This window comes from Lutjanus erythropterus, chromosome 2 (assembly GCF_056507025.1).
Source record: "Lutjanus erythropterus isolate fLutEry1 chromosome 2, fLutEry1.hap2, whole genome shotgun sequence".
Classification (NCBI taxonomy): Eukaryota; Metazoa; Chordata; class Actinopteri; order Lutjaniformes; family Lutjanidae; genus Lutjanus; species Lutjanus erythropterus.
Window position 1 is genome coordinate 31,772,282 of NC_139318.1, and position 20,951 is coordinate 31,793,232.

Here is a 20,951-nt window from a genome sequence, read left to right on the forward strand (position 1 = left end):
AAACATCTGTATCATATTGAAATCACTTTACATGCTACACTTATGCATGTGTGCATGTGTGTGCTTCCTAATTCAGGGCAATATATATGGATGTGCATAATATTTATGCCTCCATGTGCATGCATGCACATAATCATTTTAAGTATTTCTGTACAGTATATCTACGTGTATCTGTTCCTCTATCTCTGTGTACATGTCCATGTGCATATGTGCTCACAACTGCATAAACAGAGATCAGTGATGCCACGTTTGGTTTTGAATCAGTGTAGTTAGGTAAGTGTAGGTAGGTAAGTAGTAGGAGGCTCCTGCTTCTTTCCACAATCACAAAAAAGGTGGTGAGTAAAAGTTCAAAGTTATAATGGACAAACTTGTAATAGTAACACCCAGGTGGACAAATACCAGCAGGGCATGTTCACATCAGTTCTGTTCAAGTCAACCTTTGGTCCACTGAGGCTGATGTCTCTCACAACTGGGTGGCACAAAACAATTGACAGCATAACACAGTTCCCTAGCTTGAGGTGTTGTGAACATCAGGATGTTTCAGTTTTCTCCCAGTGAGTATGTTCTAACCTGCTCCATGCATCAGTGAACAAGCTAAGTGCTGTGTCGCTTGTTTGAAAAAACACTCACCCTGCTTCTGTTTCTATGAAGTTTTACACACTTGCTTCATGTCCAACCTATTGTCATTTGTCAAAATTGATGCTAAAGAGCCTGGCGTTTCTGTTTCCAGAGACGATGAGAGACGAATTAACAAGGATGAGAAGCAGCGCATCTTATATGATCCACAGCAACCTTTTTAAGAGGGGTTTCTTCAAAACGGTTTGAGGTTTGTCAGGACATCGGGGAAGTATTGGGAGAAAGCAAACTGTCTTCCAACCATACAGAAACCAGACTGAATTAAGATATTTATCTTAACTATGAATAATTACATTAAACATTTAACTTACTCACCTGCAGAGGGAGAAACCACAAGTGGCACTGCTGCAATATCACTTATAGTATATGTTTTGTACTCCGCCTGAGCTTGGTATAAGTCAGACTAAAGCCAAAGCCTTAGTCAAACTGACTATCGCTAACAGTTATCAAAGTTTTGCGGTTTAATGGGATGGATGGTTTCATCTGATAGCTGGCAGTTAGTTATTAGAAAATGAACCAAAGGCCAAATCACACTCAAGTGAGGTCGAGTTTATTTATACAGCGCCAAATCAGAACAGAAGTTATCTTAAGGAACTTTTAGAGCAGGTCTAGCCCGTTCTCTTTATGATTTTATTTACAAGATCCAACAATTCCCACCATAAGCAATCGCACTGGCAACAGTGCAGAGGAAAAACTCCCTTCTAACATGCAGAAACCTCGAGCAGAAGTGCGCAAAAAGTGGGTGGCCATCTGCCTCGACTGGTTGGGTTAAGAGAGAAACAGAGATGGAGAGAGGTGGGAGAGCGACAAGGAGGAGGAGGAACTTTAAATTCAGCTGTTACTTGATGCTTCCTCTGATCCTAATTAGTGTGAAGAATACTAAGTGAATGAAAATGGGTCAAATAAATCCATCACGTGGCTGACGTCGAAGGAAGTGTGGGATTAGATTAATTTTGACTTCCTCTCATTTCTAATCTGATGGATTTACAGGTCAAGGCTCCAAGGCTGTGGTAAACCAGCCGGTATTTTTTAGCCTTGTGACTGTGTAGGGTACACCTTAAAGGAGAAGTTTATAATATATTTACTGCGATAAATCATAAGGAAACATGCTAAATTGAAATACTCGCTACTCTGACAACACTGCAGCCATCATTTTCCCCTTTCAAACTCCTATTCTGGCCCATGACTTGCATAATTGTTTGACCGTTCGACATAAATTAAAGTTTAAATTATTGCCAAATGTTTGCCGAAGTTGTAAGTAATCATTAATAATCTTTCAGAAAGAGTAGATGTTTATAATGGTTAAATTGAGCAACATGTTATTGGAGTCTGGCAGACAGGCAGGCAGTCACTGAACAGTGCAGTGGGCTTTTGTTTTCATGATAACAGGCTTAGCTTTACATCGACAGACAATTAACAGTTATAAACAACTTACAGTGTAGGACTCGTCATTGCTTTTCATTGTCAGATTGTCTTGGGCTCCTGCAGTGTTCCTGCAGCTTGCCTGAGCTTCCTCAAGTCAGGAGAGGACCATACCATCTACAAGACTCATTTTTGGACTTGCTATTGTTACATTTTGCTTCTTTAACTAAATGGAAAATTATAGGTGAACTTTAGATCTTAGCATAATTATCAACTTTTTTAAAACTCAGAGAAGCTTTTTAACTGGAAACAAATAATTCTAGAAATATTCATTCTGTACAAAATTAAAAATAAAATAAAAACAACCTTGTGCGATCCCAACAGATAACAGACTACATAGCAGCAGAGGTTGTATTTGATCTACGTCTGTGCTTGACCTTAATAATCCTCCTAGAGCAGCAATCAAGTTAGCGTCGTCGTGACGTCGGAGGATCCCTGTATTACATCAGAGGGGATTACACAAGGCGCTGTTCTGCGAGAAACACTGAAGGTTATCCGTCCCTCAGCTGAGGGAAGCTCCCACAGCTCGTCTCTCCAAAAGGAGTTTTGCTTCCACTGAACCGTGTGTGCAGCGGTTACTTCCGACTTTGTATAGCTGTGATCTCAGTGGAAATGACAGTGCTCTTTTTTCTGTGTCTCGTTCTCTTTTCCTCCCTGTCTGTTTCTGTATGTGTCCTTCTCTCTCTCTCTCTCTCTCTCTCTGTCTGTCTCTGAGGACCGTGTCCATTCAGGCCTTTAATACCAGTAAGCAGGATTATTGCAGCCACATTCAGGTCATAACTCCCTGTGTTCCTCCCTCACTATACATTACTGGCAGCCACACTGATGAGGAATTTGAATTAAATTTACTCTTTGTCCTCCAGGGGGCGAATTTCCATTTGAACCTGAAGAGTTAACAGTTATTAAAAGGTTCTTTTTTGCCTTTTTTTGGCTTAATTTGTTAGCAAACTACATGGCCAAAAGTCTGTGGACACCTGCACAATATGTCTATGAGTAATGGTTGAAGATCTCATCCCAAAACCACGGGCATTAATATGCTGCTACAATAGCCTCTACTTTTCTTTTGCACAAGATCTTTGAACCTTCATTTAGCCACAAGAGCAGTAATAACTTTTAATGATAGGTCAATTAATCAGATGGACACTTAATTGGAATGATTATCTGGCATTTTGAGATAATCAGCATCAGCTGAAGCCTCTCTCATGAGGCTGATTATGTCAGCGCTCCCCTTGTTAGTTTAAGGAAGATGGTGAAGAAGTTAGTTTTGAGCCCTGTACTATAACTCTCATGCATCCTGCTGTAAATGTTTGCCTAAATTTTCTCAGTCACCATTATCTTTTATTAATGTTAACACATTTCTTCCATCATAAATGACAGCAAATCTAATTTAAAACTGTTAGTGGCTAGTTGAATGACATCATGTCTGACATGCTCTAACTTGCTCTCCTGTAAATATCAGTCATGTTCTGAAATCTACAGCATAACCCAATCATTTTTTCTATTTTATTGATGAAATTATGCATGACCTTTCTTTCTTTCAATATCAGCATTATATATTGTCCATCAGCCACCCTGCCCTCTAAATATTGGTATCAGCAACCGATGAACCCATATCAGTCAACCACTAAACCAGACATCTTTCTGGGCCTCACTTTGTGCACAAGAGCAATGTCATGTTGAAACAGGAAAGGGTCCTCACCAAACTGTTGCGAAAGAAGATGACGGACAGTCGTAGCCACAATGGAAAAATACGTTTTTATAATTCACCAACAATTCAACATGAGAGTCTCTTCAGGGCGCTGAGAGACAAAACAGCTCAACAAGTCTGTCCTACATATCTATAATCAAACTGCTGCCACAAAGATGGAAGCACGCTACCGTCTAAAATATAATTCTTTGCTGTAGTATTAGGATTTACCTTGATTAGAACGAATGTCCTAACTTTTGGACATATCATATATTATATAGAGAGACAGGACACACAGTTAGAACGAGAGGGAAATGACATGCAATAAAAGTGCCTTGATAGAATCAAACTGGGAACACTGTAGGTGGATACATAAGACCACTAAACCACATGGACGCCCTTGATGTACTCATTACACTTCTGAATTATATGAGGTTTCATTGCATGATATCAGTGGTCATCACATTGAACAAAAATAATGTCTTTTACTCAGGTTTTACATCTGTTGTGTTCCTAGCAAACCATAATTTACCCTAGAAAAAAAAAAATGCATAAGCCTGAGTATACAACTGAAACACACGCACAGACACACACCACACCTGCAGCATCTCCTTGTCTGTGTAGACGGAAACCAAATCTTTCAAGCAAAACGTGGGTACAGAAAACAGAAGGTTCTCATATTCAACTACAGTCACGCATTTGCAACTATTTCCTCTCTGTTGCATGTCAGTTTTCCCTAATCATAACTACCCAACAGTCAAAAACAAAAAAACAAATACTCTCTACTTAATGACTAGAATAAACACATTACAGTACAGGATATCTAGATCAACAAAACACTCATTTATCTGGTATATGAATAGTCTCGAGCATTTTGTGGTGGAGTCAAAATGAGAAAGCAGCCGTCTGTGAATAAGCAGTTGATCACAGCTCTGATCAGGATGAGAGTATCTAACCTAAAGAAGAAGAAGAAGAAGAAGAGGTGGAAGAGGAAGTGTCTGAAATAGACGTCAATACTGAATAAGATCGAGGAGTCAATCATTCTGGGGAACAAACTGATGAAAAGGTTGCTGACACACACACACACACGCACAAAGGACAAAATGATTGTCTGAAAACAACAAACAGGTCATGATGTCAGTGATAACCTTTTTGTTGCCATGTTTGTTAATCTTCAACTCAGTTTAAAAACAGGCTAATTCTCTTAAAGGTGAATGAAATTAAATGTGCTTTATCTTTTATAATGGCAAGAGTCATTCAGATTGATTTTTGTAGCCTTTACTGAGGTGCAGCCGTCATTTACAAAAGAATTGAGTCAATTACAGAAACAAAGAAAAGGGAAACATAACTACAAAGAGATAACAAAGAAAAGGCAATTAACTAATAAAAAGCCACAAAAAACTTTCTACTTAGGTAAGATAATTTCATAGATAAATTAAATAGCAAAGCAAATAGAAGTTGGGAGGCTTAAGATCAAATTTCTGAATTGATTGACCAACTCAGTTTAAGTTGTCATCAAAATATGAGCTGTGTGGTGATTCAGAAGTCAGGAGCTGATTTCATACTTCATAGCTAAAATATATTTTTACAGCAAAGTAATTAATAGACTTTTCTCACAGCAGATTTTCTGACCAGTCTTCGCAAGAATCAGTGTTTCCCTGACTGTTATCTTGGGTGGTGTGGCCCACTCCCTCAACAGGATGCCCCACCCAATTTATGTAATTTACCAAATTTATGTGCACTCATTTCATTTCGGCTCAGTGAGAGCCTTGCTGCGTTCTGCTGTTGCTCATTTTTCTGTCTCTTCTCCTCTCTCTTTACTCCTCTGTGTGCTTCGAAACTTACACAGAGCAAAGACACAGGTGACGTTATAAAAGTCTATGTTAGTGAAAGTGCAAAAAAAGCTTCCCAACACAAGTAATGTATGTAATCTGTCTAAAACCACCGAGAGAGACATATGTCAACCCCAAACCAGCCAAGCCAAAGCGTGCAGCTTATCCCCTTCAGACAAGCTTGTGTTAAGAGACTCCGCTCATATCTATGCAGGAAACCAGAGAGAAAGAGGTTTAAAACGTCTCTCTGTGTTCAGCTTTCAGCAATTCTGTGGCTTCTAACTGAATCTCTGTGGTCTGAAGGTTAGTTTCTCTCCTGTGTCGCTGTTTGTACTTTCAAATATCTGTTGCTTCCAGCTGAATAGAAGTCGTGTTAAGTTACTGCTGATGAAAACCCAACATTGACTGATTTTGACAAGTGCGTCATGCTTTGGTCAGTGTATGGATTAGCTGCCATGTTGCACGCCATGTTTCTACAGAAACCCAGAATAGACAAATGTTTGGTTTGCCTGTTTTGGGCTTTTGTAGAAACATGGCCACATTTAGGCAATAATACACAATAACATAACTCAGTGGTTCCCAAACCCCGCCTCCCCCACAGTCAGTATCAGTTATTAATCATAATTGGTGAAGCAGCTGATGAAAAAGGAATTCAAGTGAATTTTAATGAAATAAAAGTCAGTATGATCTGCAGCCTCCTGTTTGTTTATTTTCCCTTCATAAATTATATTAATTTAAGTTTTTTTACTCTATATTTCTCCCCTGGTCTCCATGCCTCCCCTGCAGTGGCTCTGGGGGCCTGCTCCACAGTTTGGGAACCACTGACATAACTGAACTGTTCTCTACAGTGGTGCTGTACATGTAAACGTCTGCTGCAAGTCTATTTGAGTATATTTTAACACAAATTATCATTTTAAATACACCTTTTCTGCATCCACAGGTACTTGGACGCTAAATCTCACTCATAACGCAGCCAAAATACAAACTGCAAAATAATTTTTGGTGGAAATTAGTTTGGAATGGCAGTAATACGCAAATACACATTCACACAAAACAGCAGCTCTCATCCATTGTACAGTACAAGTTTTTCTTCCAACACAAAAAGTTAAAGTCGATGGAAAAAAAAAAAAATTATTAGCTTTTTAATTCAATTGAGAAATGCTTTATTGACATTTTTTCTTGCCCAAAGTAAGTGTGAAATAAAAAGAAAAGAAAAATGTACATAAACAGAAGAATTGTGATTTTTGCTATCCGTATTTAGGCCTACATATGCAGACAAAGAGCTTAAAACAGAAAAAGATTTCTGTTCATGATAAGATATTTGCTTTTCTCTGCATTTACATTCAAATGATTTTGTAAAGTTAAAATATATATTCAGTACAGTATGTAATTGTGGTGTGGTTATGGTGTGACAAGAAGGTGGCAGGAATCAACATTGTATGTGCCCCATGAAGTCAAATCAAGATGGTTTGTCCAAAGTTATTGTATTTAAAAATATATAAAAAGTATTTTGCATGGCATGTTCTTAATCAGCCGTGGCCCCGTTTTACCCTCTACAGAGACACCTGGTTTAGATTTAAAAACTGAGGTGAACAGAAGGAAACAGGAAGTTTCAGGTGCGCTGAAGACTCAGTGGTGCCCCCTGGAGTAAAGTATGATCACATCCTGCATGTGCCACACACACACACACACACACACACACACACACACACACACACACACACACACACTCACTCACTCACATCCATACACACCATGTCCCGTCAGTCATCATCATGTGTTATGTAACAGGGATCAAGCAGCTAACCGGTCAATCAGTTAGAGATTTATGTCTCAGCTATATTTCGTGGAAAGATGATCTTCCATGCATATCTATTTAATTAATTTCATTGGATTTGTAGATGTCCTCTCTTGTAGCTGTTGCTTTAGTCCCCTATATCTGGGCGAGCACACACGTTTCTATAAGCTCTGTTTTAATCCACAGTCTGATGGGTTGCTCTATAGTGAGAGGTGGTGGTAGGATTTATGTTTCTCTATGTGATTTATTTCTGTCTCTTCTTTGTACACTGAGATCACACACACACACACACACACACACACACGCACACACACACACACACACACACACACACACACACACACACACACACACACACTCTTGTTCACATAATGTGGTCAAGTGAAGCTTATTGGCAGTGTAAGTGTACTGTACAGTACGTGCAGCATACAACATCTACTGTCCTTGATTTGGACAAAGAAAAATCCTGTCCCACAAACACATGTACAGAGCCATATGATAACATGAGTATTCTAATACTGAAACTGAACAACAAACATACGTACTAATAAGTAAAAGACAATGCTGGTTATGTTCAATGATGTTCATATTTTCAGCATATCCAATGAGATCGCCAAAAGCAACAAACAAGTGTTGCGTAGCCAGAGCCTGATGTGTGCCATGAAGCTCATCAAAAAAATAAAGCCTCAGGTTGCCCTGGCTGACATGTTCTTTCACTAAGATGCACATGCCGCACTGAAGTAGGGCTGCAACTAACAATTATTTTCATTGTTGATTAATTTTGTAGGCTATAAAATGTCAATCACAATTTCCTAGCACCCAAAATGCAATCTTAAAAAGTTTCTTTTGTCTAACCAACAGTCCAAAGCCCGAAGACTCCTCATTTACTGTCATAAATGACAAAGAAAATCCCCATAATTAAAAAAAATAGAACCAGCAAATGTTTGACCTCTTTGCTTGAAAAATTAAACAACTGATGACTGAAACAATGAATTTATTATCAAAATAACTATAATGGCAGCTAATTTTCTTTGACTGATTAATCGATTGAAGTTAAACTATGTAACATATCCAGATTAAAATGTTTATAATGCTAGACCTGTGTTATATATTTTGAGTTGTGTACTTATATTCAAACTCAGAGAAATCATAATTTATTCAAGTAATGGTGCATTTCTTACTTGCTGCTAGGTGTTATAACTTCCGAGAACACACAGGATATGTAGAATATGTCAAAGAGTGAGGAAGGAAGTGCATGTGGCTAAATGTAATGTGATTACATCTTTAATACATTACATCGCCTGTGATCACTTTCTGGCAGATGTCGTTAATGGTAGTTGATTAGCAAAGAAGAGAATAAACTCTCATAATCCCGTGCTACTTCACAACAAGTCCTTTTGCTATTGTTTTGATTGAGAGACCTGCACTGGCAGAAATAACATATTGTGTGTTTAATCAGCAGCTCAAAATAGTCTCCAAAAAATGCACTATTTTCTCTTGTTGGAGTAACTTTTGCTAAAAAGTGCGCTGGCCAGCTTTTTTAGGAAATTATTTAGACATTACTAAAAAATTTAACTACAGTCCCCATGTTCATTGTAATAAAAGAATATGTCAACCAGTGAAATGGTGTGGATCATTTATGTATATATGTATATATTTACAACAATAAAGGTCTGTGGCAGAGAAGCTTTATCAGACTTTGACTGCAAAAACAAAACTTGTTACTTGAAAAAAATAATTGTTTGGTTCTTTTCACGGGATTTGCAGAAAAATATAGTGTATTGTCTGCCTAATCATTCAATGGGCAACTCCATCTGCATTCTTCTCTGGGTTTTTCAAATAGAAAATTCACACTCAGCCGTTAGCAAGAAGCTATGATGTAGGTTGACGTGCTAATATGCTGCGGTTATATGCAGCAATGTCATGCAGAAACCTTTGTCAGGTCTAATGAGAAAAGGTTATTTGAAGGGAAATAACATTTTGATGCTGAAATTTTCAAACTTAAACCAAACATTCTTTTTATTTCTATTCATGACTCATTTATTTTTCCTCCATGTCCACCTCTGCTTCTTTTTCTCCTCTCTCCCTCTCTTTCTTACTCTTTTCTCCTTTTCACTCCTTCTGTCTACCAGGTTCCAACAGAGTCCTATCTGTCCCAGCTGTCCTGGCAGGACTCCCCTCTCTACACTGAAACGCAGCCAGAGAAACGCCTGTCACAGCCGGAGCCACCCAGCCCCGCCTCGGGTCAGCAGCCTCTTCAGATCATGGACCTGTGGGAGCAGTACTCCGACCCGTCCACAGGGAGAAACTACTACATCAACAGCATTACCAAGGAGAGGTCGTGGAAACCCCCTCGTCGAGCCCGGGGACGCACCACCAACAAGGTAAAGTTTGTTACTCCTCCTGAATCATTTTTTTCCCCCCTCTGAAATTTGAAAAGGTGGGCACTTTCAAAGCTGCATGAAAGCTTGTTGTCTCAGAGGAAAGGATAGAAAAAGGTCAGGGTGTAGAGTAAAAGAGTCTGCTCATTTATATGCTCACATAGTTTGACTGTATCAGCACTAAAAGGGACCTTTTCAGCCAAAGAACTTCATAAGACCTGAAGGAGAGCACCCTGGCTCGCCTCACATATTTTCTCTTTACTCAGACATGAGGTGATGCAGAGAGGGCTGCGCACGCAGTGATCACAGGACAGGTTTCCACAGCTGGAAGCTGCAGTTTGCTGCACGTGGGGAGACTCATTTATGAGTTTGAGTGGCAGTTACTCTAAACATTTGGCACAGGGTCACATTGAACATAACAGTTGGAGAGTCGCTGAATAGTGCATAGTGAGTGGGCAAAATCAATGACAATGACTAGAGCTGTGACGATTAGTCAATTAATCAATTAAACTAAATGAATAGCTGACAGTTAATTTTCTTTTGATTGTCTAAGTCATTTTTCAAGCAAAAAATATCAAACATTTTGCTGGTTCCAGCTTCTTAAATTTGAGGATTTACTGCATCTTTACACATCTTTGTCATTTATGCAGATTAGTTGTTAATGAAAATAATTGTTAGTTGCAGCCCTAACATGGACAGACAGCTGCTTATCTACTGAGTTAGATAAGAAGACTAGTAACACTTTCATGTCAGTCCATTAAATATACGGTTACATCCTTCCTGCTCATGAGTTTCTTTATGTAACTGAATGGATGCTGACTTCGTCTTAGAGCGCTTTCAAAAAACAAAGATTTGCCATCTTCAGCACAAAGCAAGTACTGCGTCCAAAGAAAGTTGCTCTCTCACCAATATAAAACCTTCTCCCATTTCGTCCTTTTTTGCTGCAAAAATGGTCTGTATAACGGTGTCTCTTCTAACTTATGTTTTAACAGATTGTTGCCATAGCAACAAAGCTCTCAACTCAGGCTTAGCCAGGGGAGAGGCGGATAACTTTCCTACCTGAAGTTAAATCAATATTAATATTCATCTAACAGGCAGGCCTGTCTACCCTGACAGTTTAAGACCAGTCTCTATTTTTCTTTGCATTTTTAATTATGCAACCTGTGCAAAAAAATGAGGTGTAAAAGCAGCTTATGACCTGAGCAGTTGCCAGGGAAACCAGAGGAGACACCAGAAAGTTGCTATTCGCTGCCAAGAAATAGTAGGGTATAGAGCTGCAACAGTTAGTTGATGAATTGATTAGTTGTCAACTCTTAAACTAATCATCAGCTATTTTGATAATCAGTTAATTGAGTCATTTTTTTCATTTTGGGTTGTGGAGATTTCAGGATGTCATCTTGGACTTTGGGAAACATTGATCAACATTTTTCACCATTTTCTGACATTTTATGGACCAAACAATTAATCTAGTAATCGAGAAAATGACCATCAGATTAATCGCAAATGAAAATAATTGTTAGTTGCAACCCTAGTCGGATACATGCAAAAAGTAACTCAAAGGTTCTGGTAGTCAGATTTTGTCACCTTAAGGAGAGAGCCAGGCTAGTTGTTTCCCCCTGTGTCCAGTTTTTGTGCCAAGCTAAGCTAACTGCTTCCTGTCTGTAGTTAGCTGCATATTTAATAGACAGATATGAGAGTGATATGAATCTTCTGTTCTAATTCTCTGCAAGAAAGTGAGTAAGTGTTAAGTTTTGAACCCTGTTTTGAACTTAGACAGTTTAGGAATTTTGCTGAGTAACTGACCGGGGATATTGGTATGGACAGACAGCTTTAAATCTGGAGACTTGTCAAAGACATGTGGGCTGTACTTAAATGCAATGAATGTATGTAGGACCTTTCCTGTCTCACAGTCTATATATATATGTTACTTCGTCTGTTCCTCTGGCAGGGCAGTCCAGTTCAACCTCAGACGTTACCCAGAGAAACCAACCATCTGTCACTACCACTTCCTGAAGCTGGCAATGGCACGATGCACAGGGTAAGACGACAGTACTTCTGAAGTACTTTATCTGTATTGGTAAATGGCACACGTTCTCGCCTGGATTGAATGATATGTCTTTTATTAGAAGATCTGGATGAGGTTGTCTTGATTATAGTGATAAAATGAAGGACAGTAGTTCCGCTTGCATACTGATGGCATGGATAAACATTTGTTCTGCCACAACTGTTGTGTTTTCTACCCTCATAACTAACCACTGAGAGCAACAAGTGCACATCCAGCGAACGCATCTTCCTGAACTTTGGAGTGTAATCTGTTTTCCTTTTCCTGTTCTTTCTTTCTTACTTCACCTGTCATCGCTTGTGTCATGTTTAAAGTGCCGTATAAATTTAGGTTGGTTTCATTTGGGCTCTAGGAAGTCTATCACACACACATTTATCACTATACACACTGATGATCTCAAACAACACAGGAATTTCTGAGGGAGGAGGGTTCCTTTGAAGTAAATTCAGATGTATCACATGTCGATGTGTACTTCTGCTGTTGCTGTGTGTTGCAGTTTGAACCTTTGGCATTGGCTCTTACTCATTTGCTAATTTATATATTTTAAAATCCACCCCCACTTAGTTTTGTACTTAAAGTCCAGATGAAACAACATTTTGAGAATCATGATTTCAGAGGGAAAGAGGACAGCTAGGCGATAGGGCTGAATTCTTTTGAAAAACATCTAATTGCAATCATTTTAACTGATCTTGCAATTGCAATTTGATTTGCAATATTAGAGGGAATGATGATTTTTGCATAATGTGATTTTCAAGGGGATCTGTAACAAACACAGATTGTCTCTCAAGTCTGTGGAATATGATTTGCAGGCCAGGACATCTCTGCAGCACAGCAGTATTTCATTTAAAATGGTAATCTGACACATATTTCAGCTTTAAAAAACATTGTGCCTCCTGGGATTTGAATACTGCAGCGATGTCGATAAAATTGTCATTAATTCAACAGTCCTAGCAGACAAAAAGTCTGAATCTCAGCTCTGTGCAGTTCAAGACTGATTGATGGGTGGGTGTCATGATATTATTGTTTCAACTTGGCTTGTTTTTGTATTTTGTTTTACAGGGTGAAAACATTTGATTGTAATATAAGAAATCAAAGAAGTTTTGTGGGGCATATATAGGCTTGGGCGGTATAAAGGTATTATGGTATACCAAGGTATTCAAAAATCCTGATGGTATGATTATCAATAATGCTCCCCTTTCAATTAAATCAGATACAGAGGCGCTATATTGTGGTGATGTATTGTAATGTACAGCACAGGCCACCAGAGGTGAGACTCTCTTCTGGTCTCTGCCCCTGTTTGAAATATTAGGGTTTAGGGTCCTGATAATAAAGGTGAGTCGGCAAACACTGCAGACCACTGATTGGTCAGAATAGTGTATTGCAGTGACTGTGTAACTTTAGCGAGCATGAGACAGTGAGAGGAAACGGTGAGCAGTGAACTTGTCCATCGAGCAGTAAAGCTGCAGCTTCTCAAGACCAAAGTAAAGCTCCTGTGTGTGTGTGTGTGTGTGTGTTGCTTCCCACTGTGGGAATAGTGTGACGATCAGCTCCGCCTGTGTTGAGGGGGAACTATCTACAGGAAAACGAAGTCGAGACCAGGAGCGAGTACAGTCGAGTCTCACAAACACCATCATAATACAGTGTACCTCAGTGAAATATCAGGAACATATGGAAAAATAGATATTGCCCGAGCCTAGCTCATATATTGTTAAATATTTGGACAAAACCACCAGGGATGCGATTCAAAAGGGTTAAAAGGGCATTTTTTCATTTCCATCTCAACTTTAAGGTTTATTCAATGATCCTTGTCACAAGGATGTTTGTACTGACAAGGTGGTGATTAATTTGTTTATGACACTGTTTGCCAAGTCAGTAATTAGTGTGAGTGGTTGGTTTAGTGTGTCTTTTTTTTACGATCATTCATTTGGTTCTTCAGAACTGCCAAGAAGCTTTTATACTCTTAACTTGTTGTTCTGTGCTGTGATGTAAATAATTATAGAGTATTAGATAATCATTCTTATGTGACATTTTTAAGTGCAAACAGCTGCGCTTTGGCATCTGTGAACACAGACAGACAGAATAAACCACAGCGAGACAAAAACACCCGTTCATTTCTATACATCTGAATCCATAGTCAGCGTCTGGTCTGAGTGCACAGGGTCCAGACCAGGACTGTGTTCCAGATTAAAACAGGAGAAACTCTGAGCGTTTGCCAAATTGAAAAGAGGATTATATCTTTCTAGTTGCCCCATCGTCTACTGACTGACTCGCTGCTCTGTTTGTTTATTTATTTATTAACTGCGCCACGACACACACTTCCACAGAAATGGTGTTTTTTGTTGGGCTAATCCCTGGAGGGAATAACAAGGTAATGCCTCTTGATCTGATGCAGATGAGCAGAAGCCATTAGAGCCACACAGAGGGAGACCGACTCTTTTAAATCCGAAACATTACAAAACGTTTCTAAATTTAAACCACTCACTAGAACTTCTCATCAGCCTCCGTGACCTCACAGATGTCGTCACAGTCAAACTTCCACCGATTCATTCAGTTCACCTTGTTTGCGTGTGTACGCTCAGAGTGAGGATGTAAATCTGTTGGAATTTATTCAGCAGCTGTCAGTGCCTGAAATTGACCTGTGCACTGAATCAGTGACATCAACGTGGCAAAACGACGCAAGCTGCGTGATCCAGATTGTTCGGGATAAGCATTTTGCATCACAAGGTTGCGTTGCCTCAGTGTTGCGTCAGTGTTTGAAATTTAATGTTGCTCATCAAAAAAATACCCACATGATCAAAGCAGTGATTCCCCCATCAAGTCAGTGTGAGATGCTTTCTGTTGACCCACATGTGTCACTTTTTGTTCTGTGCTACACGTATTACCAGACAGCAACTTCACCAGCAATATACTGTATAATGCAAACTGCATACCACACGAATTAATGACCCCGATCTTCAAACCTGAGTGACCCATATACGCAACGTTCTCAGTCTAGATTTTTATTTTTAAAATCTGATTTAACCCCTATTTTGACTCCTTCCTGTCCTGCTACTTGCACCTGTTTTTGTATTTTAGACTTTTATTCTACTACTACTTTATTTAACAGGGACATTTTGTACTTTTTACTCTGTTGTTCCTAATACTGCATGCTTGTTTTTATTGTTTCGTTTTAATTAACTGTTCTTATGTCCTTTTCTTGCATGCTCGGTTCTACTGTTTTATTTTATATTCCCTGTTTTTATGTATTGCACTTCTGCCCCAGGGGCACTATATTTCACTCTTGCTTTTTGGAGAGGACTGACAATAAACTAAACTAAACTAAACTCCATATTCTCTATATTTCACAGTAGAGCTGAAGAGGTTAGACATTTCATTTCCTAGTCAATCAACGGAAAAATCATATTGATTTGATTGTTATCAAAATTGTAAACCCCTCTTTGGTTCTCTGCCTCTTAAATGTGAAGATTTACTACTTTTGTCTATTGATAAACCGTTGATCAGACAAAACAAGACATTCTGGAAAATAGTGATGGACATTTTTTTTCTTTTTTTACAGTTTTCTGACATTTTAGAAACCGAATGACTAATCAATCAATTAATCTGCAGATGAATGGATAATGATGATAAGTATTACTTGTAGTCATATTTGACAAACACTTAGGCACTTTGCAGATTCAGAATTTAACAAAACACTTCCACACTTTATAAAATACAGCTTTCATAAACCAGGGTTTCCCAACTTCTCTTTGTTTGATGTACACTGACAGCTTTATCATCGACCACTCATGTTCCAAATTTGTTCTTTTGAATTTATTGAATTATTTAAAGCTACTTAAAGGAGTTTTTAACCGGTTATGGAACAATCTCAATTGATTACTGATGCCTCTATATGACCTACATATAAGATAAGGAGACCATCCATGAGAAGATTTGCTACCTCTATATAGATGTTCTTAAAGCCTGTCACTGAGTCGGAAATCAGATGAAACAAGCCTGTGTTTATATTTTCTCAGTATTATGTTAGCTTAGTCTTACAAAGGAGTAAAAGGAGATTTGATAATTTTATTATTGACATTATATTTTGTGGTTGTGGTGTAGTGGTAACATTACTTATCTTACTTATCTTACATTTGTAATCATTTCTATCATTATCTGTTACTCTATTTTAACTCTGCTCACTTGCTCACTAGTTGACACACACTTTGACAGCCGTAGGTGTTATTAAGGCGTTAACACACCAACACAGACTTGTCTTGGGGTTAGGTGTGTCTTGGTTATTGTGACAATAAATATACTTAAGACGACTGCTTGTGTAAGACTACCTTCCTCTTAAATACAAACATGAAATCATAACTTATATTTTACTGCATTAAACTACCAAACGTTATATAAAGCAGTTCAAGTAAGTTTAACACCTGACAAATTAAAATAATGTTTACACACCAAGGCATCAGTAATAACTGATATGACAATCTAACACCATAAAAGGTCCTAGTATTCGTTGTGAGTTATTGTAAAGGAAAAAAACTTAACTAGACAAGGACCTTGTTCATGTAATGGCATTGTTACTTTTACTGAAGTAAAGCACCCCCATTGTGTCTCCCATTTCTCTGCAGCTGCAGTCAAAAACCAGTTGGACAGTGGTTTATGTAGTAATGTTAGCAAAGTTCTGGTGTGTTTATTCTGGGCCGGTGCACATGTGAGATGATCGCTGCCGCTGATAAAGGCAGCTTCCCTCTAGAATGGGGAAGTAGACACAGGCTGAGGCAGGAGAGAGAGATGAATGGCTGTTGCATTTTCACACTCAGACAAAAAAAAAAAAAGTGTCATGACATGAAACGATAGAGGACTTGAACGCCACAGGAAAAAAAAAAAGCTCTCAGAGACAAGAGTCAGTCTGGATTGTATAACTGGGTGATCAAGTGAAATGAGCACCTACGCTGTGAGTTCATTTTCATTTCTTATGCAGTATTTGTTTTGTTAACATGTAATTTCTGGTGGTAGCACATGTTTTTAAATGGCGCTGAATATGTTTTATTTAATTGTCGTTCTAATATAGTTTACTCACTGCTTTTCATTGTCAGAGGGGTTGGTTTTGACTCTGTCTTTGTCTGGTGTGACTATTTAGGCAGACGTGTGTGATTGAGAACTTAAAATCAGCATGCTTGAGTCAGACCAGTACAGTACAGAGTGGGTTTTCAGTCTCACTGAGCAACGGCAGCAACTTCCTCTCATTAACTTCAGTTGATTACGAATGTATGTGTGTATGCGTCTGTGCTGTGGCGGAGAATCAAAGAGCATTTTTAGCCGGCAGGATGTAAGCAGGGCAGAGGAGTAGTTTCGGTGTTGGTGTGAGCGTTAGCCCGGCCGTTGTGACTGATCTTAACTGAACACGTTTTGTCAGCATCCTGTTTTCACTTGTTTGTGTGAAATTTACTCACATTGCTGCCATTTTGGATCAAATTATTTGTCTGTAAGTTTATTTTTCACAAAAAAACTAACAGAAAGTCTGAAAGTGAAACGTTCTTTGACTTTTAATGCAGGTTGAATATACACTCAAGGTTCCAAAAGGGTTCTGGGGTTCTAACCAGAACCATTTTCTGCTGAAGAACCCTACATTAAAAACCCTTTTCATCCAAAAAACTGTTTTTAGGAAGAAAGAGTTCTTAAATCCTTGAAGAACTCTTTCTTGTAAAAAGCATTTGGGGTTTTTGGTACTATAATATAAAAGGGTTCTCACTTGAACCTCCTGGGTGGGTTCTAGATAAAACTCTTGAGACAGTTCCGTTCATATTCCTTGGAACCTAGGTACTATCTAGTAAATCAGCCCGCATTTCCACCTGCTTTTAGCAGAATCATTGAAAGCACAGCGACCTGTAGAATATGACGTACCCACTTTGGTTCCCAAAGAAAACCTGCTCATTTCTGGTTCCGGCTGGGAACCAACTTTTCAGGTTCTGAACCAGTTCATCTTCTTTTACCAGAACGGGGCATATGAAAAGGTTCACAGTAGAACCCGTGTGGTAGATTAAACCCTCGAAATATAAAAAGGCTCTGTGTAGAACCACAAGTGTGTTCTAGATAACATCCTTGGAATATAAAAAGGTTCTTGATAGAACCCCCTGGGTGGGTTCTTGTTAGCACCCTTAGAAGGTGGAAAGCCTCGAGATAGAACCTCCAGTGAGGGTTCTGGGTGGAACTGTTCCATCATTGAGGAGGTCTCTGTAGAACCTCTCATAGGATTTTCTTGGTGGAACCTTTCACAAATGGTTCTAGGTATTGCTCTTAATGTTGGGTTTTAGGTAGAACGCTCTGAAATGGTTCAAAGTGGTGCCTTTTTGAAAGGTTCTATCAGGAACCAAGAAGAGACCTCCTTTCGTTAGAACCTTTATTTCTGTAAGTGTACAGAAAATGTTTTAGACTTGTGGTTTATATATTATGATGAAGTTGTTCATCTGTATTTCCTGCCTTTCTCTTCCTGTCTTCTGTTATCTTTGTCTCTCAGCTGTCACCTGATTTCCTCTTTGGGAGCCACCAGAGGAATGCTGGCGATGGCTGGCAGATGAAGCAGGTAAAACTGTACCTGCTGCTCTCTTTCATCGCCAGAGGGCATCTGATACATTTCACCTTGACTCACACCTAGTGAAAAAAACAAAGCGTACGGGAGAAAAAAACAAAACAAAACGGGACGTCAGACTGTTCTGGTGGCGTAGTCTGACACCTTGACTTTGTCACTTCTAGCTGCTTTTCCACTGCAGGAACTTTCGACAGGGACTGGAAACCTCTCGAGAAACTCAGTGTTTCCACTGCAGGGTCTAAATTAAGTATCTGCTCATGAGGTAACATTTTTCAAAAGAACAGGAACTTTTGAGGATCATATACATATATGTGTGTATATTAACAGTTATCATTGTTGTATAGTCAAATGCAAAACTGATGTTTGAAAATGATGTCGTTGTTTTCATACATCAGTGAACTAATTAGTCTAATCTTTATGGGCTTTAGACCACGGTGGAAACACAGACAAGAAAAGGCTGAAGGTGTGTTTTACAAGTTCCTTGGGACTAAAAGTTCTGGCTACTTTGGGTGGAAACTCTCCTTATTATTTGCACCTGTACCTGCTGTTGTTTTTCCTGGGTAGCCAAACTGCATACTAGATAGGTATATTTGTCACGTAATGCTATGTTCTGGCCTAGATATAGGCCACAGCATATACACAGCAACAAGGGCATGGGTTTCAGAGGGTCTTGTTCGTTTGCAAGCAAAGTATGTGCAATACCAACAAGAGCATTCAGCTGGTGGGTGACATACTGCGACTGGGTGGTGCTTGGCCTGGTTGCAATCTTTCTCATATGTTTTTTTCTGAAAACATTTTAGATGGAAAATAGGCAATGCAGTAACAAAATCTTGAAAGCTTGTCAGGCAACAAGCAAGCACTGTAGTAACAGAATTTTCTAATCTAGTCTAGTCTAATTTGCCAGTTTGATCTGAGCTTCATGAGCCCTGTGTGCTGCACTGGATGGACTCACTGAGAATGAACTGTCAATCATATGGTAGCCACTCCCACTCTGCTTTGTCGTCCATTTTACTCTAAATGGGACTAACTGAGACAATAAACTCATTAGGAAACTGTTTATTGAGGTAATGAATTAAATTACATTTAGGGTCATTTTCTCCATATAATCAGACTTATTTTTGCAGCCCTCCTGCTGGCCATTAGAAGAAAAATGCAGGTTTAAGGCTTTTCTGCATTGGCTTCACTTTTCAGACTGGGAGGCTAATTTATATACAGTCTATGATGGTGATAACATGGAACATGGGCATGGTGTCAGAACCTCATGCATCCTGGTGCATGTTGACGCTGCTGACACAGGTCTGCAACTTCTTGGTCAATATAGCAGCACTGAGCAATTTATTACTTCAATTGACTACATTTACTATCAACACTGACTGGACATTCACATCAAAAGTGTTGAATTTTCTCTTTAACTGTATGCCTGTCCATAAATATCTATAGGTTGCACACTTATTCTCGCTTATTCTTCTTTTAAAAGCAGTTAGCTGACAACTCTTTCCTTGTTATTCTTATGCCTGAGTGGGAAGGTGATCCTAAGTGTTTTATCAGTGCTTAAAGGGCTTTTGATGGAGGGTATTTTCCTCATGAAAATCAATGAACTTGAGTCGTTAGATTTGCAAAAACTGCATCTGCACTGTATTACTGTAGAATACATTAAAGTAATGCCAGCTATGCTCTTTAGATTCTCAGAGATCAGCATTTATGCATATGAAGGTGGTGAAATAGCAACTCATGGTGTAAAAAGAAAGACTGTTACTCAAGCAGATCTTACTGCAACGTGTTGCATCACAGTAGGGTGTGGGTGCGCTTGGTTTAAAGCCCTTTTAAAGGCCTCCTCTTAGCAAAGGAGCAGATTTGGCTCTTAGTGCTAATCCTGCTTGCATGAAAAGATGGCAAACATTAGGAGGGATATTTAGTCTGATTGTTGAAACTAGGTTACAGGGATTGGGAAAGGAACTTAATTATGGCTGCTGCTGCATGAAAAGTTGAAGTTGGGTGAATTTTGTTCATTTGTGTGCAGTCATGTACACTTATATATGATTATGCATGAGACTGTAAATACTACTATTTTGCAAATAAAGCGCAGATGCATATGCCCGCATTGCTGTGTATCTGCCTCTTGGCTCTTCCTGTGAAGTGAAGCAAAACAATTAGAACTTCTGAAGGAAACTGCAGTTTGTCCGTGTTTGTCAGAGTGTAAAATGTTAAGGATGTGCACTCATGTTGATGGCCAGAGTGTCAGAATGCTTCAGTTCATATTTGTCATTCATACATATAAATGAAGTTGTGATGCAGCCTTGTTGTTTACAACACTTGCAGCTTAATCCAGAATTGGCAGAAGGAGAGAGCAGAAGAAGATAAGAAAACTTGCTGAAGTAGTGACACTGAGACAGAGTGCTCAACATACAGTCAACAGACATTTAAACCCATGCAGAATGATTTGCATTCAGCACCCTGGTTTTCTGACTTTCTAATCTAAACTTTTATTTATTTATTTAACCTTTTATGAACTCTATTGTCCATCAGTCAGAGTGCCTGTTCACACCTGGCATTATA

At 38.9% G+C, this 20,951-nt stretch overlaps 1 protein-coding gene across 1 annotated transcript in view; it reads left to right on the plus strand.

Moving 5' to 3' along the window:
* arhgap9 (Rho GTPase activating protein 9) overlaps window positions 1-20,951 on the plus strand; it is a 67,712-nt gene that overhangs the window by 24,116 nt on the left and 22,645 nt on the right. Inside the window, exons 5-7 of the mRNA XM_084737256.1 lie at window positions 9,508-9,759; window positions 11,705-11,794; window positions 18,324-18,389. Coding sequence (XP_084593382.1) covers window positions 9,508-9,759; window positions 11,705-11,794; window positions 18,324-18,389 — 408 coding nt within the window. The remainder of the gene's footprint in view (window positions 1-9,507; window positions 9,760-11,704; window positions 11,795-18,323; window positions 18,390-20,951) is intronic.